The sequence below is a fragment of the Pavona decussata genome, unplaced genomic scaffold (genome assembly GCF_977016875.1).
Source record: "Pavona decussata unplaced genomic scaffold, jaPavDecu1.1 SCAFFOLD_202, whole genome shotgun sequence".
Classification (NCBI taxonomy): domain Eukaryota; kingdom Metazoa; phylum Cnidaria; class Anthozoa; order Scleractinia; family Agariciidae; genus Pavona; species Pavona decussata.
Window position 1 is genome coordinate 1,772,501 of NW_028145610.1, and position 27,148 is coordinate 1,799,648.

General features: G+C 39.5%; 4 protein-coding genes and 1 long non-coding RNA gene across 11 annotated transcripts in view; 4 read left to right on the top strand and 1 right to left on the bottom strand.

Moving 5' to 3' along the window:
* The window catches only part of LOC146461070 (ADP-ribosylhydrolase ARH1-like), a 30,365-nt gene extending 22,257 nt beyond the window's left edge, over window positions 1–8,108 (top strand). The window contains exon 6 of the transcript XR_014857487.1: window positions 7,773–8,108. The gene's annotated coding sequence lies outside the window, so the exon portion shown is untranslated. The remainder of the gene's footprint in view (window positions 1–7,772) is intronic.
* The window catches only part of LOC146461068 (uncharacterized), a 177,152-nt gene that overhangs the window by 58,273 nt on the left and 91,731 nt on the right, over window positions 1–27,148 (top strand). For 2 of the 3 annotated variants that reach the window (XM_085087314.1, XM_085087313.1), the window contains exon 3: window positions 1,137–6,415. The exons of the other annotated variant lie outside the window; for it this stretch is intronic. In XM_085087314.1, coding sequence (XP_084943440.1) covers window positions 1,137–5,662 — 4,526 coding nt within the window. In that variant the 3' untranslated portion in view covers window positions 5,663–6,415. Of the gene's footprint in view, window positions 1–1,136; window positions 6,416–27,148 lie in introns of those variants that run through there. 3 annotated transcript variants of the gene reach the window in all.
* LOC146461071 (uncharacterized) overlaps window positions 1–27,148 on the top strand; it is a 79,445-nt gene that overhangs the window by 5,532 nt on the left and 46,765 nt on the right. Inside the window, exons 1-2 of one of the 5 annotated variants that reach the window (XM_085087309.1) lie at window positions 15,290–15,368; window positions 17,787–18,377. The exons of 1 other annotated variant lie outside the window; for it this stretch is intronic. In XM_085087309.1, coding sequence (XP_084943435.1) covers window positions 17,795–18,377 — 583 coding nt within the window. In that variant the 5' untranslated portion in view covers window positions 15,290–15,368; window positions 17,787–17,794. Of the gene's footprint in view, window positions 1–15,263; window positions 15,369–17,786; window positions 18,378–27,148 lie in introns of those variants that run through there. 3 more of the 5 variants (XM_085087307.1, XM_085087308.1, XM_085087312.1) reach the window with 3 other exon arrangements.
* On the bottom strand, window positions 23,311–26,543 carry LOC146461072 (uncharacterized). Its single transcript, XR_014857481.1, has 2 exons — window positions 26,437–26,543; window positions 23,311–24,254 (listed from the first exon to the last, which is right to left on the bottom strand). It is a non-coding gene; the product is annotated as an uncharacterized LOC146461072 (long non-coding RNA).
* On the top strand, window positions 24,594–26,229 carry LOC146461073 (uncharacterized). Its single transcript, XM_085087262.1, has 2 exons — window positions 24,594–25,003; window positions 25,190–26,229. Exons 1-2 carry the CDS (start codon window positions 24,772–24,774, stop codon window positions 26,227–26,229), a joined length of 1,272 nt encoding a protein of 423 aa, XP_084943388.1. The 5' UTR covers window positions 24,594–24,771.

Sequence of the window (27,148 nt, forward strand, 5' to 3'; positions counted from 1 at the left end):
TTCATAGATGCATGGTAAATATAAGACAAGGGCAGATGCAGGACACATTTTTAGGAGAAATCCAATGTTACCTTTCTCAAGTAGTTCTCTGAGTGTTATCAACAGTTCTTGAGAAATTAAGAGCGACTCTCCCTAAGAACCTCATATTCAATTATTTATCTGAGAAATGGATTTCACTCATAACTCTTCCGTCAATTTCTCTTGACAAGAAGGTAACACTGAAATATGAAATACGAACGGAGAAATTTAATTTGAAATTCAAGTGGGTTTTGAGCACAGAAAAATTCGAATCACAGAATTTTAAGAAAAATTAAATTTCTTCGTTTGTATTTCATATTTGTTACCTAATTGCCAAGAGAAGTTGATGGAAGAGTTATCAGCGTAGTCTTTTTTTGAGATAAAAATTGAATATGAGGTTCTTAGGGAGAGACGCTCTTAATTTCTGTACATCCTTTTTACACATTCGAATGCATGATTGAAATTAATTTCAAAAAAAATCTTCAAACATTGTTCTGTAATGGATCTGGTGATAAACAGTGTGCAAATTTCTTTAGTGTCAATGCTATCAATGCTGGGAGCACAGGGAAAAAATTGCGATCAGTGTCACTCGTAAATCGGTGACTTAATTTGGACTGAGATACTGAGGAGATTTTATTTTGGAAACCCTGCAAAATTACGGAGCCTTTTCTTGCGAGGAAAAAGGAGTGCACGGGGGTGGGGTGGGAGGAATTGATCCCGGGTTATGGACCGTAACGCGAAACTATTCAGTTAGCTATAGGTCTCGTGGCTTAGTCGGTACTGTATCAGCGATCAAAATACGAAGAGACAAGGTTTCGAATTCACCTAGATCAAAGATTTTTCCTTTGACTGCTATGAACTACATTTCTTTACTAAGTGTAGGGTAATACTCACTCATTAGTGAAATCAAGTGGTTTCCCTCCAGAAAATAAATTGACACTTCAGAGTTGCAGAGTTGACTCTTCTTTCTCTCAGTAATATGTATATAGACGAATAGATGATAATTCTTGTTGCACAAACCAGTAACTTACTGATTTACTTCAGCTGTCATCCTGAGCGTGGCTGTAATGAAGAACTCTTCATTAATTTCACTGACAATTCTTACTTTTGTCTTACAGGCACAACTTTCTGTGGAAATTCCCCTGTAGACCCTTCCTTATTAAACTTGGTTCAGAATGAAGTGTTGCTACTTTCCTCAAATTTGGATGAATTTGTCGAACAGAAAGACGAATTGAAATCTCAGTTGCTTGGAGTTAAGCGCTCTCTTGATCACCTCGTCGATCTTCCTCAGGAAGTTGAACAGATAAAGGATGACCTGGAGTCCCTGAAGCAACAAGTGGCAGATCAAGAAGTGGAACAGATAAAGGATGACGTGGCGTCCTTGAAGCAACAAGTGGCAGATCAGGAAGTTGAACAGATAAAGGATGACGTGGCGTCCTTGAAGCAACAAGTGGCAGATCAGGAAGTTGAACAGATAAAAGATGACGTGGAGTCCTTGAAGCAACAAGTGGCAGATCTAAGATGCAATGATGCGAAAAGTGAAGAGCGTACAAAGAATCCAGTGTTTTTGGGGGCGCTCGACAGAAATGAGTACTTTACAGGCCGAAAGAAGATATTGGAAACCCTAGAAAGGGCTTTTGACGATGTCAACCCTACAGAAAATAGCCGTGGAGTTCCAAAGAGAGGGGCTAATATGCGTGGGATCTGCGGGCTTGGAGGGTGCGGAAAGTCTTCTCTTGCCCTAGAGTACGCTTGGCGCAACATGGAACGCTACCCTGGGTGCGTGTTTGTTGTAAACGGAGAGAGTGATGATTTAATGAGGGTATCTCTTCAGGAAATTTATGAAGAGTTTGTAGACATAGACAGCACCCAGTCCAATAAGTGCAAAGAAGGTAAATCGTTTGAAGTTCTGCTGACTGAAACTCTCTCATGGCTGGGTAATTTGACGGAGAAGTGGCTCTTACTTGTTGACAACCTGGATCAAAAGGAACTTAGCTCCTGCGCAAGGAAACTGTTTTTCGGTCAGTGGAAAAGCAAAACGTCAGGTGATATTCTGGTCACTTCCCGTAGAAGACACCGAGTGCTTTGTGAGGACCTACGCCTTTCGCCAGAAAACTGTTACGAGTTGGACCCTTTTTCTGTAAGTGAATCCGCTGAGTTCCTTGACAAGCGCACAGGAATGCAATCCTGTGGTGAAGATGAGGATCAAGGGAAAAAAGAACTCGCCGAAGAGCTTGGTGGACTACCTCTGGCCTTAGAACAAGCCGCGGCCTACATTAAAGCGTTGGAATGCCCCATTCCGTTATACCTCCAGCAATATCGTTCGCAAAAGGCGAAGCTTTTAAGCATGAAGAGTGCCATACCGCACACAGAGATCTACAACGAGGAACGCCTTGGAGTGCAAACTACGTGGCTTCTCAATTTTCATTACATCACCGATTGTGGGAAAGACCAAGGCCTTGGAAGGGCAGCCGCTTTTTTCATGAAAATCGCAGCATATCTGTTCCCAGACGATATACCAATTGATGTTCTGAACGTGGGCGCTCCCGAGATTGAGCCTCACGAGGACCTGAAGAAACGTTTGGAAATGCCTCTCGGTGCACAGCAAATTGTTGATTTATTGATTAAGTTTTCACTATTCAAACGCAAGTCGGATGATACTTTAAGTATTCATCGCCTTGTCCAAGAGACCTTGAGAGATCGTTGTGACATTGAAGGTGAAACTGACAATTTCTTATCTTCTGCTATAAGGATGATGCACCAAGCATTTCTCAACTGTGTAGGTGGCACAGATTTTCTTGGCGATTTGTATGACAAAGTGAAGTCAGTGGCCATGAAAATGAAGAAACCAAATCGTTTGGAAACATTCGTCTTACACAAGTTTATTCTAGCTGCAGCCCCCCTTGAAGGAAGGCGGTGGAGAAATCTTTCCATAAATGCTTTTCACCTCGTATGTAATCTCTTCAAGGATTCTACCTTGAAAAAGTGTTTCTTTTGTGAGGAATCAGCAAGGCTTTGTTGCGAAGCAGCTCTGTATTGTCATTCCCTTGGAATGAAGATGCGAGGTTACAGTTTTCAACAGCTTGTCTTCGAAATCTTTTGCGCAGTAAAAGAACCCATTCGTTATTACAAAAATGACGACCTGCTGAAAGTAACAAGAGTTTTGTTCCCATTTGGGGATGGGGAACTCATTTCTTGGAAGTTAATGGAGTCAGATGATGTGAGAGAAGAGACCAGCGATAGTAGCGGTGCATCAGATGGTGCCACTCGAACTGACAATTTGTTAAAAACAGTCAAGGCCATTGAAACAAAGGCAAGAGAAGCCTTTAGCAAGGGCGATTTTCAAACATCCGTTGAGTTATACTCTGAGATTATCAGTAGAATATCGAATTTAAAACCTTGTCGTGGATCATTCGACGCAATAGACAAACAGCCACACTTAGTTCCCGTTGGAGAGATTCTCTGTCAACGTGGCATTGCGCATTTGCAAATTGGAAAATATCAGACGGCTGTTGACGACTTTACTGCGTCTACATACGTAGACATTCACCACTATCGTGGTTACTACTGGAAAGTATATGCCTTGTGCAAACTGGTTGAAGGTGGTAGAACTGAGTTGACTTCAAGAGCACAAGCTGCAATGGCTGTGCTAGATTTCAAGTTTGCAAATTCCAAGCCAGACGACATACAGAAGTTGCAAAAGAAATTTCCTGGAATACTTGATCGAACTGAATACAAGTTTGTGTCTCAAGTTAGCGAGCTCAAAGAACTAGAAAGACTCTTTGGTATCCAAAATGACTTTTCGAATGGTTCACTTACTATCATTTTAGATGAAGACCACTATGATTTGAAAGAGATGACCCTGTCGGGAGGACAGTATTATTTTGTTGGCCTTCCTGGAAGAACCGCAGTGGTCAATTGCTTCCAAGGGCTACATTTATCGCATGGATCTTTTATGTTTGAAAACATAACATTCATGAACCCTTATTCTGTAGCTTCTACTTTCGCACGAAATACTACACTGTTGGAAGACTTTGAGTTTCCAGCCACAATAACGGATAAAGATGTGGAAGATTACTGTGCCTCTAAGACCTTTGACACTTTAACGTTGGAAAGACCACAGCTAGCTAAAACGGATCTGACTGCCGGAACTGAGGAAAACGTTGCTGCCGTAATAGAAGCCAATGACGTGCAATCGTTAGTCATAGATCACTGTGAAATCAAAGGTCCAGCCTCCACGGGAATAAAGATTAATTTTGCTAAATCATCTCGCGGACAAACAGTTGTTTCAGTTAGCTCATCGAAAATCCGTGCCTGCCATGGAACTGGGGTCCTCATTCAAGGAAAGCAATTCTGCCACGTCATTATGGATAACAATGACGTATCATTTAATTTGTACGGTATAGTAATAGATTCCCCTTCGTCGTTTTGCTTGGAAAAGAACAGCATTACTGGTAACATTTCTTCAGGTCTTGTGGCCATGAATACTACTGAGGGAAGCAAGTTATTACGAAGTTCTGTGACCAATAATGGCAAGAATGGTGTCTTGCTAAACAAAGTCAACGCAGTTATAGAGGAAAGTGTTATTTCCAACAATCGTGGTTGGGGTGTTGTGTGCTGTTCTGAAAGCAATTTACATTTAGAACGAAATGTGCTTGAGAACAATCTTTGTGGAGGACTTCGGATCATATTGAATGGTAAGGGAAATGTTTTGGTCCAGAAATGCGAGTTCAAACAAAATTTTGGGCCCTCTATTTTCCCCCGGGATTCAAATGAACTTTGCCGTTTCGAGCGGGAATGTTATCTGCAGTTGTCGGAAGCGCCAACGTCCTGGAAGATTCCCGTGCCACATTACCTGAGTTCTTTTCTCGAATATACCAGACTAGATTATGAGCCCATCAGTAAATTCAAGACCCCTGTTGTACTTGACAATAGGGTATCAGAAGCTTCCAAGGCGCTGTTTGAGGTTGAACCAAATTTCTGTTGCACGTGCTGCAAGGATTTCCAAATGAATGGTGACCCGATCGAGTGTCACAATTGTCACATAGCAAGGTACTGTAACCAGGAATGTTTTGACAAGGCTAAGGCTGTTCATTATCCTGTCTGTAAATCCATCCTTGAAGCCAACAAGGAATGCGTTAAATTAGAATTGTTAAAGCTAGACGAAGCACCACCACTTGCTGAAAAAGATGATGTAAATGGAGATGCCATCTCTTTATGTGTGATCGCTTCGCTTCATGTGTCACCACCCTTTGAACCGATATCAGAGCTGCTGATTGATGGGATGAATTTATATAAATTCTGTCTCCTGGCCTGCCCTCAACGTCACCTGTGTAGTCTGGTGGAGTGCCCAAGGGGCTTATTACACTATTTCGTAGCGAGACACGGACATCACCTCCCAGACCAAGTGATGGGAATCAAGGCGGCTTGTGTTTTGGCAAACTTTGATCTTGAATCTGAGACTATCACTGTTTACTTTCATCGCATATTTCCCTTGGAAAAAATTCCAGATGCTCTTAACTGGGTGGACAGAGCAATGCGTGCCTTAGAGGAAGGCACAACTGACGCAACTCAAGCCCCGAGAAAAGACATCGGAACGCTCAAGAAACGACAATCCAGGAAAAGGAAACAACGATTTCGTTGAAGGTTCCCAGTAGGTAGCAGGGTTTGTGAATGGATACCAATTCTGACGAACTCTGTTACTCCTCTCATTACCAAAGTTACCTCCGTCGCTATTTTTTGGGCTGATTCCCTAACCAAACTAGGAAATGTGTGATCCTGAAACTGATGATCCTTTGGCTCCCAACGGCGCCAACAATCCAATTCTAAGAAAAATCATTACGAGGGATCATTCATTCATTTGGATGCACACAATTTTGGGATCTCATATCGTTTTTAGAGCGTCCCGAGAAGATAGCCCCACTTTGTACAATAAGTAAACCCTGGAAAGTGATGCTCAGCATTATCGCGATCCTGGGGGATCTTCCCATCGCGCTGAGACGACGTTAATTTGCAATAATGTCCACTCAAAATGATGGTTTTTGGATGACTCAAAAACTGTCATGTAAACATGACAGCACGGCACTTAAATGGGTTCGGCGCACAAAGATCAAAATTTTGAACCGGCGACCTGTGAATGAACCTGCGACGTTGGATGGTGTTGTTTTTTTCTTTTCATTTGAGTTTACAAAGCTTCTGACACTGTTCAAGGACCGCTTATAATATTTTTTTGTGGTGGACATGTACCATATACAGCGGATACAACCTTTTTTCTCGAAGGTCAGCGAAAAAGAGTGATTATAGCTTCGATGAAGAGAAATTTACTTAAAAGACTTTCTTGAGTGTGGAAACGGCCACGGTAAATAACAATGAGCTTAAATTCCAATAAATTATGGCATTTTCAAATCAAAAGGATCTGTTTCTTTTCTGATGTCTCTTACTATATTTACTTTGAACCAAGCGAGGAAATGGGGAGCGAAGATAACAAAATCACTGTTTTGCAGTATGTCAGGTGAACTGTAAAGAAATCTAATATCTGCTTCTCTTGGTGAAAAACTACTCACTTGGACAAGCCTCCGTGGGGCCTGATTCGCAAAGCCCTCCTAGGTTGAGATGTATCCTAAGTATTGTTTCCTAACAATAGAGTACTGTTGAAGTAACTGTAAGCTATTTTCATGAAACAGTAATTCGGGTTACATCTTAACTTAAGAGAACAATTCAAATCACGTGACTTGGACATTTGACACCTTCAAGAAACGGCAATTGCTAACCTTCACTTCAACCCAGGGTTATTTTTGGGATTGCAGAATTAGTGTCATTGCTTTCGCCTTTGTATTGGGTCAGTTCTTTGAGTAAGGGTTAGTTTTGGGTCAGAGTCGGGGTTTTGGACGTCGACAAGTCACGTGACAAACCTCATTACGCGGCAACACCCTAGAGTAACTAGGCATACGGTGGTGTGTTTGTTAAGCGAAAAAAAGTTTGCCCTGAAAGGTTAATTTTAAAACTGACCACCCCCTGACTTGCACTTTGGGCTTTGTTTTGAAATGGAGCTCTTGAAGGCTTGTAACAACTACTTTCTCGAACTAAGTCCTTATTATTTGCTTAGACCAACACAAAACTTTCTAGTGTCACTAATACTAAAAGCTAACACCAGTTTTCGGTGTCTACGGTATCGAAAAGTGGACTACAACGGACAAAGAAAATTTCATTAATTAGGAGGGCTTCGTGAATCTGGCCCCAGACCAACGCATTCCAACGTTTGTCTGCCCTAAGGTTTTGTTCCCACAGTTCGTTTTCTAGCTAAGGACAAATCCATTTTAATTTGCCAAAGCAGCGATAGCAAAACTTTTTAGACAACAAATCACGATTTCGTACAGGGCTCATAATTTCCATTACTGAGGATAATGGAAAAAAAGTCATTACAACTTACACAAGCTGCTGTATTAAACACGCGTTTAAAATATGAAATTGTAAAAATCCCAACACCGTTTACAAATGGAGAAATCCTGTGTCCCCTATCATTGCACTATTTCCATGATGATGACATTGATGACCTCCCCTCAAATCTCCGTACTTTTAATGGTCCAGAAGCACCAGTGATTACTATTGAACAGAATGGTTGAGTTATATCAGATATTGTAATAAATGTATTGTGGTGCTATTTTGTGGTGATTAAGCGGGTGGTAATGTTGTCTGCAGAAGGAGAAGGATGAAAATAATGTAATGAAGATGATGATCGCGATTACAACAGATAGTTAACATGACAATGATGATCAATGACTGAACTAGAGTGTGTATCATATTAAGCTTTGGTTAAAAGCCAGTTCCTCAAAGAAAGCTAGCCAGTTATAAACACTGACAAGAAAGTCTCTTATTCTTGTTACAAACTCAAAGTATTGATTTTATCTGTAGCTGGTGGTCATAATAACCAGCTTACCCTGCTAAAGACAACCCAGTGATGAAAATGGCAATCACTATTGTGCTCCAATGATCATGGCTACACAGATGATGATGGTAGTTTAAAGTAGGAAGTAGAACGATGATGCCTCAAACTTTGTTTATACTGGCCATGGGATGCACATGTCACACCCCCTCCCCCCCCTCAAAAAGAAAGAGACGAAAAAAGATGCAGTAAGCTTATAAGCTAAACTTTAATGCATTTTCGCATCAGATTAACGTTCTGTTACAGTGAAACTGAGTAAATGACCCATTCTGCATGAACCCCCCGGGGGGGGGGGGGGGTACTCCCTTATATGGGCTATATAGGTTTGTGCGGCGCCAAAGGGTATGGTTTTTCGGCTGTTTTGGTCAGAAATAGGGTATCGCTTTTAGCCATTTTGGTAATAAATAGGGTATAGATTTTTGCACTCTAGTCCTGGGTTCGATTTTTTTTAGAAAAAGCTACTTCAGGTCATAAATAGGGTAGGGAAAATCGGAGATTTTGGTCATAAATGGGGTAAGGGTTTTGGGAAGCAGGCCGCACACCCCTACCCAACTTTTTTTGGAGTACCCCCCCCCCCCCCCTGGGGCATGAACACACTACAAATATTTCTTGAATGTTATGGCTAATGTGCTGGGAAAGAAAACCAATCAGATACGAGATAAAAATATACCTCCTTTAATGGTAATAATATCTTTTGGCTTATACTTGTCGTTCTATTTTGCGTGCAAAAAATTGGTCGCAGAACAGTAAACATCCCAGTAGTAATTCTTGGTGTTCAGAACGTTCTTAGTTTTGGTGTAAAACACAATATTTTCTTCTCCGACCATTCATGGATCTCTACACTTCATGAATATTAGGCAAACTTTTTGGTGTCCACTTCTTGGACAAAAACAGGAAAAATTTAGCCCTTAGAGAATGATTATCTGTTGATGTACATTTCAAAGGATCAAAGGATAAAAAGTATGTATGTCTTTGTGAAGTGATCTGACCTGCAACTCCCAATTCACATATTACCCTATCTAAGTCACAAAAATAAAATAAGTTTATGAAATTGTCTATGGGATGACCATATGGTTTTATACCTATGGAAAAAACATAGATCAAGAACACATTTGTCATTTTGTTTTAATTGTAATGTACTTCCTCCGGCAACATTTACATTTGCAGTATAAATTATTTATTTTGGACTGTATACTGGGTAAATTCAGGGTTCCAAAGGGGTTTAAAGCGCTCGGTTGCATAAAACATCTTAAGATAAGTGGACGTTTTCTGCAGTCGTTTCCTGTATTCCGAATGATTTGCTCGTGCTCTTTATCATCAATAAACTGCCTTAGATAAGCTGAGTGATTAAACATGGCGCTCAAGAAAATCCTTCAGAAGGCAAGGAATGACTCCAGAAAACTGCCTCCCACTTGTCTTAAGATGCTTTATGTAACTGCGCACAGGACTCCATCCCAAATAATGGAGGCCTCTAGGGTTCCAAGACAGAAATATCGGGGCTCTATGTTCTTTACCCCAGGGCTTCCTTTACCTAGAATCAGCATTTTTGCTCAGGCTTGAAAGAATGGAGGGCTTCAGGTTCCTGACTCCATGACAGAAGGTTTGGGGTTCAGGGGTTCCAAAGACCCTCCCCCCTTGGGACTCTGAAAATTAACATCACCCTCAGATAGCAAAGTTAATTGTGGTGGGTACGTATATCAAATTAATTAAAAATTAGACTGCTTGTCAATGTTGAGGTTATTCAAATCAGCCAAACTAAATTGGTTCGAACCACTGTCTTACCAGTTGCTTCAGCACATAACTAGTAAGCTGTCTGAACCACTGGCTAAGATAAAAGTGAAATTAATTCAGCTTGCACCAGCAAATTAATTTTATATGAAAAAGAAAACAAAAAAAAGGTGTACAATTTTGAGATGGAAATCTAAAGAACAGGAGAATTGACTTAAGGATTATTGAAATGAATTCCAAGTAATATGCTAGCTATTTTTGAAGAAGAGTGGACGAATCAATACAAACGTCCTCAGATCAGTTCCACAATCACCAAAAGCATATAATTTATGCACGTTCTTGAGTAGGAGTACTAATAAAAATTTTGCAGGTTTAGGCGGCATCTGGTAGTAGAAGCTCCGAATGAATTTAATCAGAGTTTAAAAAATCTTTATACAAGCAGAAGAGAACCTAGTCTAGTACTTGAACTGCCTGATTTCTCACTAGGAATTACACAATTTAGTTAGATAAGAAACTTCAGGGTGTGATTTTGTTCAGGGATGCACAGTTCTCTCCCGGGTTCTCTTCTTCATCACGCAAACTCACAATATCGGACTTGGCGAATATACGCCTCCCACCATATGCATTTCCACCCCCAACACCCCCCCCCCCCCCTCAAAGTCTCAGACGCAAACTCCTTCTGATAAAAAAGTCCTCCTGCCGGACTGTTTTTCAAGCAAACCCAACCTGTTTTTAACCGCAGAATCCCCACTCCCGGTAATGTTTTACCCAGAACTCATTCTGACCATATAAATGACGTGCGTTAGCTTTGATCAGAACATAGCTAGTAGAACTCGGAGTAGCCAGTCGCAGTGATATGTGTATCCCCTCAACGATGGCCACCAGTGATATGTGTATCCCATACGCCCCTCCCATCCAAACAGATACATGTTTTGTCAAAGGGTCGTTTACAATAAAAAGTACCCAAATGCTGCAAAACCTTTAGTCCATTGGCTTACGATTCGGGTTTGCACACTTCCAAACTTTTATCGTACACGAGGCTGCGAATGTTCTCGCAAGCCGTGATTTGAAGAAGACGCGAACTCATCGTATACGTATATTTGGACGCTCGCTCACGAGCTCGTGGCTCATCTATAGTTAACAAGATGTCACGTAGACTGAGTCGTAGACATGAATCGCGGGAATACTGTTGTAGTTATGTGGCGTGCACATGAAACGTTCAGGACGGATTAAACGATTTTAATCGTATTTCTCTCTCTGTGGAAAACAACACAGACAAAGCAATACAAGAGGCATGAATGTCATGAATCATGGGGGATACACATATCACTGAACTGTTGCAGTGATAAGTGTATCCCCCTCGTATGTGAGTCATTCATGTATCCCCTACACTAAACCAATATACGCTGCTGTTCTCAGTGACTCAGTTGGAAACATTTCATTTATTACGGTTGAAATGAATCATTTGAAATTCATTTCCATCAAAGATGGATAACTAGAAAATAGCCATGAATCGAGGGGGTACACATATCACTGAATGCTGTTGTAGTGATATGTTTATCCCCTGCACGCAATCAGTAATGCCGCGCGCATGCCGAGGATTTTTGCCTCATAATTGACAAGATGTGTCAAAGTTCATGTCAACATTGACTGAACCATTCGCTACAGATTACACAATAAAGCAATAAGGGATTCAAATAACTGAAGAACGACACTTAAACCCCCACACCCTGAGGGGAAGGGTGGGGGGTTACGCAAGAAAGTTTAACTGGGGGGCTCAGCGCCACCTGGTGGTACAAACCCCTCTATATACCCTTTTTCACAGAAAAGGTAACCCTTCGACAAATCTTTCATAGAAAACAGCAGCCCTAGCCTTTTCACATACCTTCAGTTGAAAAAAAAAAGTATCTCTTTTTAGTTGGTGTGCTTGGCATATTTTGAAAGGACTGACTGTTTTTCCTATCTTTCCAGTTCGTGAAATACATGTACTTTCGGGAGTAGCCTCCCCCTATAGTCCATAACAGGGCGTATATTTTTGCAAAGTACCGTAATAATAATACAGTCAAACCTGCATATAACGGTCACCCTTGGGAAATGGTCAGGTGACCGTTATATACAGGGTGACCGCTGTACACAGGTTTCGTTTAAACTCCCCCAGACGTCAATAAATAGCATTTTTATGGGCAAATAATCACTCAATTTACATTTAATTGACAATAACGAGTAACAGCAACGCAATAATCACGATAAAAAAGGCTGATAAAATGTCCGTGGCGTACTTTTAGGGAGGTGCAGTAAAAGTCTACTGGAAGCTAATGAACAACGTTTTTAAGTAGAAAATCACTCAATTTACATTTATTGACACAAATTTTTAAACATAAACACAATAAATACGACAAAAATGCCCATAAAATGTCCGTCATGTACTTTAAAGGAGGTCCAGTATACTTTCGTCATAGTATGGAACTATGACGAAAGTGGAAACAGTGTGGCACGGTTGTGTTGTTACAGATACAGTAACTATTGTTACAGCGCTTCAATGTTATCTGCCGCAAGCATGTGTCGAACGTAGGCGATGACATGTATTAGTAGTTGTGTTTAGTACTAATATTTGCATTTTTGTGAGACCCCTGCCTTGGTGGTTACTATTTAACGAAGTTTGTCATTATTTGTTAATCGTAACCTGATTTCGTGACCGTTATATACAGGTAGAAGATAATGAAATTGTGCATTCAGGAAGTCTAAAGGGTGACCGCGTCCGTTATATACAGGTGACCGCTATATGCAGGTCAACTTAACAGTAAAAATAAGGGAAGATTTTTGGGAAGTTGTTCAGTGACCGTTATACACAGGGTGACCGTTATATACAGGGCCGTTATATACAGGTTCGACTGTAATAATTATTATTGACACCGCTTTGATTATTTTACACAAATATGATAAATATGAAATTAGTATTTTCATTTAACATTTTAAAGGCATATGTGGCAGTAACAAATATGAAAACTTTCACAACAGTGAGCAATGTTTATTAGCTGTAGTCAGATTGCTCAGTGATTGCTGTCAGGCAAAAACTCTGCTACTTTATATATATAATCCCACAATATCTTTAGGGAAGTGAAGTTCTCCAGGTGGGCAGCAATCGTAGGTGTTGAGTGCACATTTGTGTTCAACATTTGGGTAATATTAATCAAGCTTCGTCAATACTGGTCAAGAAAATTTCAAATAATTTTTAAGTTTAAGCTAGCAGTAATCAATTTTGCAATTTAGCTACTGAAAACCCCTAAATATTCCTTTGGAAGCATAAACTTACTTCAACAACAATTAACTTTTTTGATGCGGTAATCGTTTACATGTAAGAGCATATGATAATATTGTGATAGCTAGGACACTTTGAATAACTTTGTATCCCCAATTAGCACCAACAGGTACAGGAACTACCACACACTATATGATAAAGTGTATGTATATTGTATGCACAAAATTTGTACATGCATATTTTGTTTTGTGGGAGTAGTTAACATTTACTCCACGAGTGCCCATCGGGTTCGAGACAATAGATAACCAACAAGGCATGAAGCACCTAGTTGGCTATAATCATCTCATATCCAACAAGTGTGAATTTAATAATAATTTGTTTTATTAAAACAATCAAAAAATATTGTTAGATCCTACTGATTTAATTTTGCAAGAAAAACCAGAAGACAATTTAATGGTCGCTATTTCTTGGGCATGGACGATGGTATAATGGCTAATATACCATGGACGCTAAGCCAATAAAATCAGGAACTGCTTGCATTATACAATGATCCAGTTTTTTTATAAATAGATTTATAAATATTTCTCCAGCAAAGCTTACATTCCTTTTCGTCTGTTGTTAATATCATTTAAAAATATAAGTTAGCGGCTGAGAACAACCAAGCAGGTCTTTGCACAAAAAATAAAAACCATGCGTGACACTGGCTGTAAAAGTGCTAACAACATAAAGTTTTATGACAGCCTCTACAGTGGTATATCTCCCCATATAGAGGAGCAGGTAGCATGCCTTCTGTTTGTTGATACTTATCATTGTCCACCCTCCAGCAGACAAATGGGACAGACTGTGGTGTATTTTCCACTGCATTTGCAACAGCTCTGTGTTACAATGAATCTGAATCCTGCATCCCTGAAATTCAACAAATTCCTAGTTTCCCTTGTGTGTTCCAGAAACTGAGAGTATACTGTAATTGAATTCAATTCATTGAGGTTATTGAGATAGTAATAAGTATTGATGGTAGTTTAATAACAAAAATTTTACCCATAATTTTAGAGGATTGACTTTTGTATACAGTTTCTCAGTTTCTTGCCAATGAGCTTGAGTTGCTAACGGTTCACTTCTTGTCAAATTGTACTTACTACAAAAATGCACATCTATTAAATAAGCTCAACCTGGCCACTGTTTGTGTACAAGGTGTATTTTCGTATAATCGGAGATCAGTTTAAGCTCATTTTTAATACATGTATTAAATACATGTTGATACATGTTATTTACATAATACATGTTAAGATGCCTTGGGAGAGGAGGGGAGAGGGCAAGGAAAGGCAGTTCATTGGAGCAAACCTGAGAAAATCTGCCAAAACTACTGCACCCAGTGAAAGGGATCACTTTGTGGATGATCAAGAATCAGAATTTCATGTCTCTGAAAATTTGCTAGAATATCCAGTACAACGGTATAAACCCTTAAACACAGACAGATAGTTTCATCAAATCACCTTTACCAAAGCTCCCCCCTCACCCTCTCCTTCAGAGCAACTAAACATTTATAGAAACGTGACATAAATTTTGCAAGAAATTTGACAATACTGTAGGCAGCATGGTTTGAAGAAATAAAGCAGAATTAAGCCTAAGTGAAAAAAGAAAAACAATCGATTTTTCTGCTCATTTACAACGTTTAAGGTTAAGCAAGGAACGATATCATTAGAGCGTTAGCACTTCTCTACACTATTTAGGGTTAAAAACTAGCTGATTGTACAGACGGTGAGCTTTGAGGTCATTTGTTATCTATGGATTCGCCTTTCGGCTTGTAACTCTGCACTCTGCTTCGGTAATATTTACTATTGCATGGACAAATTCCCTCACCTTCTTTTTTTTACCGCTATTTCAAATCCTTTCTCTTGGAATCGCTCTCTTGCAGTCATGGGTTGCAAAAAAACAAAACAAAGTGTACATTATATTCCCTTCTCAAGCCGCCATTTTGTTTCGAGTTGTCGTTCGATTGCCTCTGAAGGCCAGGATACTTAGCTTTCAGTGTTTTGTGTATTCCTACCGGGGATACACATATCACTAGTGATATGTGTGCGGGGATACACATATCACTAGTGATATGTGTGCGGGGATACACATATCACGGGGATACACATATCACAGCGACACCTGTCACCGGCTGTAAAATCCGTTTTCGCGTGATGCATGCGAATGTTGTAAATGACGTGACCTTAGCCTGATCAGAAATATTGAGCTTGCGTGATTAATCCGTTATCGCGTGACTTGCATCCGAATGGCACCATGGGAATGAGTGACAACTTCCCGACGTTCAACACTTTCACTTTCTGTTCATCAGACGCGGAAGTGACGAACTGAGTGAATCAGAGCAGCGCCTTTCTGCATTAAGTTCGAAATTTCTTTTCCGATGACTCAAAGGTAAGTTGCTTGTGGCAAGGTATTCTCCAATTCATACTCCATAAGTCATTTTGCTTCCAGATCTTTCGACAAAATTGTGACATAACTCCATTTGCACGGCAATTGGATACAGCATACAAAAGCAAGCAAGTTGTTAATTCAAGGTGGAATTTAAGGACTGTTATCGTTTCCAGTGGCACTGTGTTCGCATATTCCCATTTACGGACATTTGTACTACTCTGCACTTTGATCGGGGACGCATTTCTAGATTTCATTCGAGGGGACATCTTTGACTGCGATCACTTTGTTTTGATGTTGCTATCGCTGTATACGTAGTCCAGTTCCGATGGCCCACCAAGCGCTCGCAAGCAAGTTCCTTGTTGGCTTCAAAATCAACTTGGTTTTAATTATTCGTGTTAGTTAGGACACCAGTTTTGCTTTATGTATACGCCGCTGTTGCGGTAAAGGTTATCATCGCCTGAAGAAAAGAATTGGATATTTCCGTCATCATAGCGGTGATTAGCATTTATCCTTCGAATCCTTCGATCGATACAGCAGCTATATTCTGACTGTTGCCTGTTTGTTTATCATGGAAGCAAGGACTTAACGAACATAACAGATGCCAGTTATAACCCTAATGATAATTTACTAGATTTAATCTCTGTGTTAGCGAAAAATGAACTGAATATTATTTAAGTATAAAAGCTGAGTTGTTTTCGTACCGACTGAAAAGAAATCAAATTGCGCAAATGAAAACTACTGATGCATGTACGCTTTACTTGTTATATGTCCTTTTTGGGTATTTTTTGTAGTTTTATTACCCTAAAGATAAACTGATTTGGTTTGTAAGTCAGTTTTAGAAGTCAAGACAGCCTGTGTTTTCTCATACGTTATTTTGTTGCTCCGGTACTGACTCTTTTCCGGTGTTTTCGTGATTAAAATTCCATTATCAACAAGTCAATGGCGTCTTTGGGTTTGAGTCATAACAATCATGTTTGATCCTTTATGGATGATTTCACCCTCAGCGATATTCAGTAGTTGGTGAAGGCAAATAGCGTTTGAGTTACACATTTGTGTTCTAATTGATATGGACTTAGAGTAAAATTTTTGTTTTGTGTCAGTTAGCTGCTTCATAGATGAGTAAATTTGTTGAAAATTTGCAATTTGAGGCTATATATGTTTAGCATCATGATGTAATGCATACTTTGGATCTTTACAAAACTCAGACGTTTGGGCGACTAATTATCGGTGATCATGCGTTTTTAACTGGGAATCTTGAAACGGTGAAAGTAATCACAACCACAAGATTTTGTTTGTGAAATGGTTATTATACAAAGAAATACCATCAAATAGCGTCAGAAAGATAAAAAATTCAATTGCCGACCATTAATTACCATTCGGTCTCAGAGGTCATTTCTGTGTTATGAGATGATCTTGTTGTTTTATGTCCATTTAGGACATCTTAGCTTGGCATTTAGGCATTTTAAGATCTGAATAGCATTTTATATACCCTATTGTAGAAAATTAACGCGAATTTTTAAAAAAATTAATTTTTGTAATCGTCAATTTCCGCGTCATTAATTAAGTGGCGCGTTAATTTCTGCGACGTTAATTTCCATAACTTTTGTCCCAAATTCTCGATACACTCCAGAAAGCATTGTTTTATCAGGATGGAATCTGCTGGTATCATGGACACTGCATGTGAAGAACGCTCAAAAGTTGCCAGATTCCTTCGCTTAACCCCTTTTCATTTCGGATTTTTACACTTAATGTTAAAATAATTTCTTTTTTTAATAGTCTCAACAAATTTGTGTAAGTCGCGTTTTCCCTCATTTTGAAATTTTAGCACTTGTTTGGCGCTAATTTCCTTTATTGGGAAGTAGTTTTTCTTTCAATTTGCGTTAAGTTCAAACACCTTAATTAGCATAAGCGTTAATTTCCTATAATAAGCTAATCCTCTATTCAACAATTGACAAATACGAAATAAACACATTGTATCTATATATCATATTTCTGATTTCACCAATATACTGGGATTACATACACTGTATGTATTTTTTGGCTCCTCAGTGTTTGAGACATTGCCACTCTTTAATATTCCAAGGCCCCCCTCAATAACTCAGCAAGTAGTGTGGAACCCCCCTTTTAGCACTGGCAAAATTGATAAAGTCTCCCCTCCTCCCCCCCCCCCTCCCATTTTCTCTCCCATGCCCCCTCCGATAAATATTAAACTGACCCTTAGGTGCAAGCAAAGTCATGAAAATAGCATTTCACCAAGCTCCTTGACAAACGTAAGATCTCAATGCTTGTACTTAGAACTATCTGTTTCCAAGTACATATCATGTCTTTGGTCATATTCTATAAGTGCCATTGTTCGAACAGCTAAATGTTATCCATTTATTGCCAAACATTTTGCTTCAATAATTAATTTATCTTTAGGAGATGACATGCATGTATCAGAAGACCAAAAGCGTTGGGTGGTTATCGGGATCGCCTTCAACAACCTGGTACCGCAAATTCGCCCATTTGTGGAACAGTCTTTACAGGCGGAATATCAGAACTTAAGATCCAGTCATAACATTCATGCCCAAACTGCGCCTGGAGTTTTGAAGAAGCATTCCAAAAATCTGAAATACGAGAACATTAATGGCAACAGCAACCACAAACTTCCCTCTGGAAAACCTGACTTTTCTAAATTTGACTACAAAGTTACAAGTCATGTTGACCTGGCCAAACTTTACCTTCAACCTTTCATGGCTAAGTTCAGTGCATTTGATGGAAAGTGTGATGGTTCTGCTGTTCTTTTGCTTCTTGGTGACGTACCAGTGTTTTCTCCTACTATACAAGCATCAGCCAAGGTAGTGAGAGAACATGTGAGAAATGAGTGGGCCCACTGCAACTTCACCAACTGGGATGCACCCAAGTTCCAGATCTGTTTTCAGGAGATGCAGCAACTTGTCCAATCCATCGGCCTACCCACTTCGGATGAAACCAGGCTCTTGTTAGAGTTGAATGACTGGGAGACCAAAGGTTTTTATTGTATTTTAAATTTAGTTAGTGTTCTAAGAATGCTAGATTTCAAGTCTCTTTGGTTTCATAGATGCATGGTAACATGCAAAGCCAGGGCAGATGCAGGAAATTTCTATAGGAGAGATCTAATGCTACCTTTCCCAAGTAGGTCTCTGAGTGTTATCAACAGTTTTTGCGAAATTTTAAAAAAAGCGGCTCTCACTCATTAATAACCGCATATTAAAAGATTATCGAAGGAATGATCTCGCTGATAACTCTTCCATCAATTTCTCTTGGCAAGTAGGTAAAAAATATGAAATACGAACGGAGAAATTTAGTTTGAGTTTCAAGTGAGTTTCGAGCACAGCCGGGGATACGAAAAGTTCGAATCACAAAAGTTTAAGAAAGATTAAACTTCTCCGTTGGTATTTCATATTTATTACCTAATTGCATGCCAAGAGAAGTTGATGGAAGAGTTAACAGCGAAATCTATTTTTTTGATTGAATAAAATATTGAATAAAAAGTCCTTAGGGAGAGTCGCTCTTAAGAGTGCCTGACTGTAACTTTCTAGAATCGCTGGCCAAGCTTGAAAAATCGAAACTCCTAATAATTTGCCTGAAGTTTACTTTTGGGGAACTATCTTCGAAAATATTATTTGAATGTTCTGGAAATTTATAGTTTTCGAGAATTTTGGAGAAAACAAAATTACGGGTTTTGCCTCATTAATTATGCAAAAATCTCATTCAAAATTAGCCAAGTTCAATACGCTTGTGTTGAAACAGTACGCAACGCTAGAAAACGAGGTTGGTTTTGAGTAACAGCATTACTCACCAACTTTCTACCAATGGGACCTATGTAAACTTTTGTTGAACTTTGGAGGGTCTTATGGCTCTTTGAAAAATTGACATTTTGAGGACTTCGCGATGAGGTGAAAATTGAGTAAGTTTGAAGGTTTAAAATGCATCTTGGTATGTCAGATATCGACTCGAGAGGAACATTGCGATGAAGCTTGGGTCTTCGTCTTTAATAATACGAAATAAAAAATCTGGGCAATCAATGCGCGCGCCGACGAAAACCAAAGGTAGTGAGGCTTCGTTAACAAATTTGCATAATTCGCAACTGTTGAGAAAATGCTTTGTTGTGGCGACTCGGTGAAATCATTTACCCAAGCTATCTTCAAATGGTCATTTTATCTCATATTGCATTTGTCTGTTTCTCTTTCTTGTTTAATAACGTGGTAGAAAAGGTCTGGACAAAAAAAAGTGTGTGATCGGAAAAGAAAATATTCGCCAAATTGTGGTGGGAAATTTGCATAATGCAAATCTCCCAATAAATCTTTCTGCAAAGGAATCTAATTGGGAAGGTTTCGTTAAGAGTCTATTTGAGCGAAACCCTCCATATAAAAGAAGCCAAAACAACGTTTAATAATCCGATTTCACAAATAATTGTCGAATCTAAACTTTTAAATAATAGTGCCAAACTGATGCTCGCTATTGTGTTACCTGCGTCACGTCAATAGCTGTCGATAGTGCCCACAAACTAACTTGTGCTGCAAAATTGCCATTTACAACAACTAGAAAAAAGACCTCACTTGGCTTTATTTACTGGCATATAAGCGGTTTTGCTAAAAATTAAACGTTCACATGACACTGGAATCACCTTTAAAAAATACACGCTTGTCAAATGAGTGCGAAAGTTAGACATAGAGTCGGTCAAAGGGAATATTATTAGTTAAATCAAGTTTGTTTACTGGAATGCTTTTTCAAGTAGCTAGTCCAACCTTTTTCAGTGGCCTTCCAAATAATAATCACCCAGAAGCGGGTCAGTAAAAAAAACTATCGTTCGTGCTGTTTGATACTGTACTTTCGCAAGCGACTGAAAAACAATGTCAGCCGGCACGCCATATTTTAACGTAATTACTGGTATGAAATATCAGAGCTTCAAAACCTGTGTTTCCGTTTAACAAAATAATAACTCAGTTTATACCTATAGTTCACATTGGCTGTAGGGCATGTATTTATCTTTGACGAATGTCAACAACAGAAACACGGGTATCTCAGTGACACTGTATATGCGCAATGTCTACTGCATACATCACAAGGTCTATGACCTTTGTTTGACCTTTGTATTGTCATGTCACGATGAGTGTTACACAATGGCGTAAATTATAAGGGTTCGTATGGGAATTTACGAACGTGTTTTGGAGTCCAAAAGTAAAGGGCATGAATTGAACAAAAATGGCTTACCTTGTCTCCTTGATATCTTGCCAGGTATTGTGTGCCATATTTTGGTCATTTCAGTACGATTCCAGTGGGTTTAGGTTCGCTGAAAATTTTCCTCTCTCTATACGGTGTCCTACTTTATTATATGGGTGGCTCCGCGAGCGGGCAAGATGAGTCAAATCCTGCGCTGTGATTGGCTACCCGAGCGGGTAAGATGGAGCTATCTTGCCCGCTCGGGATTACCCGTTGCCCGTCCGCTTGGCATCGAAAGGTTAATCCCAACAACAATGCGGGTTTTCTTCGATTTTCCCGTTGTTTTGGGGGAAAACGCTCACTAAAAAGTTTTGTAAACTCTCAACATTTACCTAAAGGAAAGGAAAGAGAATGGAATCGTCCTGGTGTAGTGAAAACTTTGTTTCAGCTACAATGAATGTGAGTTGAATCGGTGAGTTGCTCTGCGTGTAGTATTTTAGATAGAATTGATTTTGAAAAACTTTTTGTCTCAAGTCGAGTGCCAAATTGATAAGTTTTCTAGGTTCGCAATGACTGTATTTAAATCACAGCGTAGTGGAAGTTACGGTTAGTGTTTAAAGCAGTTCAGAAAAGTATTTTTTTTAAGTTCGCCGAAGAAGCTCACGTTTTTAATTTAGCCGCGTCTTGCTTGTTGTAAACAACAAAATCTTATCAACGTTTCGCCCAGTTTTCTGATTTACCTGCTCTTTTTTTCGGCTTATGTTTGCATATAATCTCAAAATCTATTGTTTCATTCAAGAATTAATGATTGGAGGCCGAAAACTGTGTAAAAATGTTTATTATTTACGCCACCGCGCGATCGGCTGAAAATGGCGAGTTTGCCGGATTCTATTCAAATCTTCCCGTTCTTGCGAGAATCTAAATTTTTCGTTCTCAATAATTGTATACTCCCTTTAAACCATTATAAAGTTAGAGCCCTAAGATAATTTAGGATTCGTTGTTTTCCACGATTACATGCTAATCCAAAAATGCACTGAAAATAAATCCGCTTGCACCGGCCGGCTATGAAGAATTTCTTTCCGAGTAGAGCAGTTTCATGCCGTGTTTTGTTTTGTTGTTGTAGTTTTAACTTCATGGTAAAGCCATATAATAAATCCTTTATTGACCAAGCTTGTTCGGTCAAGATGGCTGGATATTGGCCTCGTTCTTTTTTTGCGTTTTTATGGACCTCGACTTCGTCTCGGTCCATAAAAACGCAAAAAAAGAACTTGGCCAATATCCAGCCATCTTGACTCACGCTTGGTCAATAACGCATATATATATATATATTCCCCCAAAATCTTGGTCACCTCGGTAGCAATAGTATTCTTTGAAATAAATTGCAACGTTAAAAACGTGGTCGGTATAAAGACGAAGAACTGTGGACCACGGACTGGGTATTAGAGAGGTACTAACCAGAGGAGGTTGGACACGGTTCGAAAGGCATGCTGGGACGAGTTGTCGGTTCGAGGTCAGTTGTAACAAACCTTCGTGCTGTGCGGATCTCAAGGAATGACAAATTTTCGCTTCAAAAAGGCAGAAAATCGGTTAATTCGGCAATTTATTCGATAAGTTTTCTCCGGTTACCGTTAGCACACATCGACTGACTAATTTAATGCTCAAAACGTTGGGTTTATACGGCGATCCTAGCGATCGATCGATCGAAAGCCGGTACAGCCGAAACTGCTCTATGTAATCAGTGTAATTACCAGTTCCATACAATTGCAAAACCAATCCTGTCGTCCTTCTATGAAATCGTACCTTTTGAATTATAATGTACGATCACGGGCTCGAAAATCTGGCGTTGAAATATTTAGAGTTCATAACTACTGGAATCCAATTCTGGTGGAAATAGCCGAATACGTATTATAATACGAAATGAAGTAAACAAGGATTGTAGGGAAATGAAGATTTTCACGGCCTTACTGGATAGGAATTTTGTTTAACCATTCTGTATACTGGTTACCAATGAGACTGGGACATGGAAAAAAGCTCTCACACAAGTTCAGCTTGCAAGAGTCATAGATTTTAGCCACACAGGAGTACTAAATATGTTTGATATAACAAGTTCTTCAATAATAATTTGTTTTATTACATCACATGTTGCTTGAGGGAAATGAAAACATCAAATTGATCTTGAATAAAATAAGTCAAAAAACCTTGTAAACAATGCCAAATACTCTACCTTCCTTTACTGGGCAGACCCTTACTTTGTATGAAAGAGTCAGTGTACTGTATTTGATCAAGGTGAGGGGCGCTGGGTGCATCTCTCTCTCTCTCTTAGTCCTTTGAGCCCCCAGTGGGGCATAGGGCCTGGGTGCATGCACCCTCTTTAATTATATATTCAAAAGAAAATAAGCCCTTTTAATACAAACATCAATACACAAAACAATGTTATGGAGATTATGTACATTAGTACCCTCAAACATAGAGGGTGTGAAAGCCAAATAGTAAGTTGGTAAGGAATCACAAATGAACAATAAAAATTCAGAGTAAGTACAAATAGCTGCTCAAAAAAGGTATCTCGTTTCCATAGTCTAACAAACTATGATAGCACACAATATAAAAATATTGACTTCACAAAAGTTTTGCCCCCCCCCCCCCCTTTTCCCATTACTATAGTGGTCCAGCCTTATGAAAAACTCCAAAAAACCTGTGAGCAATATTCTCTTTAATCTTGGAGAGTTTTAGTTCAGTACTAACAAGACAGGCTACCAACTATCAAATCTGTTTTTATTTTATTTTAATAATAACAATCACATTAATAATGAAAACTGCTGTACATATTGCACATGTGATTCATAACTTGGCAAAGGGGCACAGTATTATAGTCACACTAGATGTCCTCCTCTCCTTTACATGTACTAGTCACTTTAAATCTACAACATATCCATTATGATAATGTTATTGGATAATTTGGAGAAATATTGAAATACAAATTGAGGGGAACTCTGCTCACAAGGCATGCCCCCCTACTCATAAACTAAGGGCCTGTTTACATCAAAGTGTATTTTGTACACCAATGGGAAGGTGGATGACTCGACATAGTTTGCAGAGCATACCAGAGATTTCAGCTACTGACAATAGTCAAGTGCAATTAAGATCAAATTAGCATACATCTACTTTGAAGATCATCTTGCAAATCAGCTGTCAATCCCTTTTATTAACAACACAAATTACATACAATTTATACACAATTATATATTTATACAATAAGCACAGAGGTAATAAGTCAAATCATCAATAGAGATTTCATATATGCTTGACTTTTGATGTAAAATACATGCCTGAAGTGACTAAATATTTTTTTTGTATGGGAATATATGGAAATTTATACAGTGCATAGAGTGTATACAGCTCAGGCATGCAAATTGTTGTACAAGCATACAAGATATAGTTTAAAAGTATAAGTAGAATGTAATTTCTGCACAACTGATTCTTAACTTATGGAACTAAGTCGCAAGTGGTTCCCCTTTTTAGTTATTAATTTTTCTGTGGATCTGTGCTTGTGATAATTAACTTTAAGTTTCTCTCGTCAAACCAACGGATATGTTTGCCCACGTACAAAACAATGCTTCCAATTATTCCATCTATTCTCCTCGTAGTTGGTTAGCTTTTCCTCAGTTGGACTACCCACTGGCCGCTTGCTCGTCATGATTTTGCCTGGTGAAATGAAGAACCGGTAGTTAAATTTGATTTTTTTAAACCAGGAGATTACGCGGACTGCATGCAAAATTCGCGGGTTCTTCGTCACGTTTCATGGCGTGAAAGGCAAATAGTGACAAAAATCCAACTACTTCAACATCGTATAATTCACTAACCAAAGAGGCGCTTAGGGGTGCCTGATCATTTTCTATTAAGAAATTAACCTTCTTTGGAATGGATATTAATTTTGAAGTCTGAGAAGCTTGAGTTTGGAGAGAAATTGACAAAATGTAACATCAACTCAAATTTCACCATAGTTAGTAGAGGGGACTGGTTATGAAACCCGGCAAACTTCAAAGGACCATCTCTTTGTTATGATTTTCGCGTGGTCACGTGATATTGACCGTGCACACAAAATCCAAGATGGCGTCCGGAGTATCGTGACTGAGAGTGAAGTTGTATTTAATTTTGAAGATTTTGCGCTTCGACTGCTTCGATTCGACAAGTGTTTACGTAAAAGTGTTTATTAATCACAATGCCTGGCGACAACTGCGCTGTGTTTGACTGTGGGAGCTGTAGAAGGACAAAAGGAATCGGAATATGGAAGTTGCCTGTAGCGAAGGACGAGGCAAGCAAGAAATGGCGGGAAGATTGGTTGAGCATCATTACAAGGACACGAGAGATAGATCAGGACTTTCGAAGAAGAATCGAAAACGGCAAGGTCTTTACGTGTGAAAAACATTTTGATCCTGAAGACATCGAAATATGTAAGTAGTTTTGTCGTACCCAAAGTTAAAGTTGTGTTTACAAACACAGATCGATCGATCACGATGTCATAGTTTCTATCGTCTCCTAGCTGGCTTTATTTCGTTCAGATTACCCTCTCTCATTCTTTCTTATTTCACAAAAATTCTCTTAAATTCTTGATCCTTGTTTCTTATTTTGATTGACAGTTATCTCCGAAAAAATGACGAAAAAGAAGCCACGATTTGGTGCCCTGCCCACGTTGAACCTGCCAAAGAGACGTCACGAGTCTGCAAAGCCCACGCCAAGGCCTGCTCGATCGGTGGTGAAAGACTGCGAGCCACTACCAGAGAGTTGTTACAGGTCTTTTGGTGAATTGTGCCAGAGAGTTACGGGCCTGAAAAGTCTGAAGGAGTGGAAATTTAAAACATTTTCAGATAGGCTTGTTCTGAAAAAGATTGTGGAACCCTTTCTTCTCCCAGAGATAGAAATCATGATTGATGACAGTCTGGGATACACAGTGAAATCTTTTGGTTGTTTTCTCCCAGAGGATCATCCTGTGTACATTGATCACCGGCGTTCAGTTAGGAATATCACAATATGTAGGCTTGTGAAGGAACTGGAGAGCTGTAAACTCTGCTGTGGAGTGGACGCTGTTGAACTGACAAGCCAGCTATTCCATCATGTCATCCCAATAGATGAAGACCCACTAATGGAAGGTGAGCAGAGTGGGCTGTTTCCAAACAAAGGCTATTGGAGATCAAAGGATTGTTGTCTACTGCATGGAGGACAGGAGGACGATACATGCCTATCATGCATGGATTACTTGTCTTGTGTCACAACAAACATAAAAGCAAAGGAGAGGCGGCTCTCTAAGCCTGCGCATGTGAAAGCACCAGTTTCCAAAACTGATCCAGTAAGGATAAAACTTACATTGCAAGGACAACGATTAAAGTGTACTGAACTTGAACGAGAGCTTCATGAAATGCGAGCAGAAATCATGAAGACAAACATAGAGGTGGACCATCAACTCAGTAATGACTTCACCAGCATCCTTGATGAGTCTGATAGTGAAATTACTCCCTTCATGAACCTGTTCTGGCAACAACAGAAAAAATTATTCTCAAGTAGTCGCACCGGCGTGAGATATCACCCCATGAGTGTGCACGGTCAGGGTCACGTGACGGACCAACTCAACATCAGAGACCGCTCTATTGTTTCGCCCTTTGAAGTTTGCCGGGTTTCATAACCAGTCCCCTCTACTAACTATGATTTCACGAAGCGCAACAAAGGCCGACAATGAAGCAGCGAAGTCGAGCCCTAACTTGTCTTAGAAATTAAGTTTAGAGTCGAAAAGTTTCCTGCAACTAGACCAGTACCAACTCGAACGTGTCCTGTGGGGTTGAAATCGCAAAGCTAAAAACAAGTACGTTAAATGATTAATATTGATACTCACTTCTTCCTAAAAGCCCGCCATGTTGATTTCATGACCACGATAAAAGAGCGTTCGTGATTCGCTAATGCGACCAACAACAATGCCTTTCGAACCGTGTCCAACCTCCTCTGGGTACTAACGTAGGGGGGCTATGGACTACGGACTACGGACTGACTGCATGCCCTACAGTGCACATTGGCTGTAGGGCATGCATTTATCTTTGTCGAATGTCAACAACAGAAATACGGGTATCTCAGCAATGTCTACTGCATAAATGGGTCATAACTGTCTATGTACGACATCTACATGATTGTGCAAGTGGCCTCATTGGTTGATCACGGTCAATGATCATCAAGCATCCTTTTGCGCATTTAATCTGCACTGCAAGAGCAAGTTTTCATCATATCGAACCCTGAGATGAATGCTAAAAGACTAAAATGCCGGACTCTCTTCAGCGCGTATTAAAAATCCAGCTGTTTCGCTGAGATAAAGCAAGATTTTATGTTTGCACTGTCGATCCTCATTATTTTATTCCCAGTCGTTGTTTTGTTTCTCAAAAACAACAATAAAGGGACAAAAATAACTACCGAAACTTGATTTTATACGGGTGTGCGAAGAATGCGAGTTGTGGAGTTGCGAGTTGCGAGTTGCGAGTTGCGAGTTGCGAGTTGCGAGTTGCGAGTTGCGAGTTGCAGTTTCGAGTTGCGAGTTTCGAGTTGCGAAAACAAGAAAA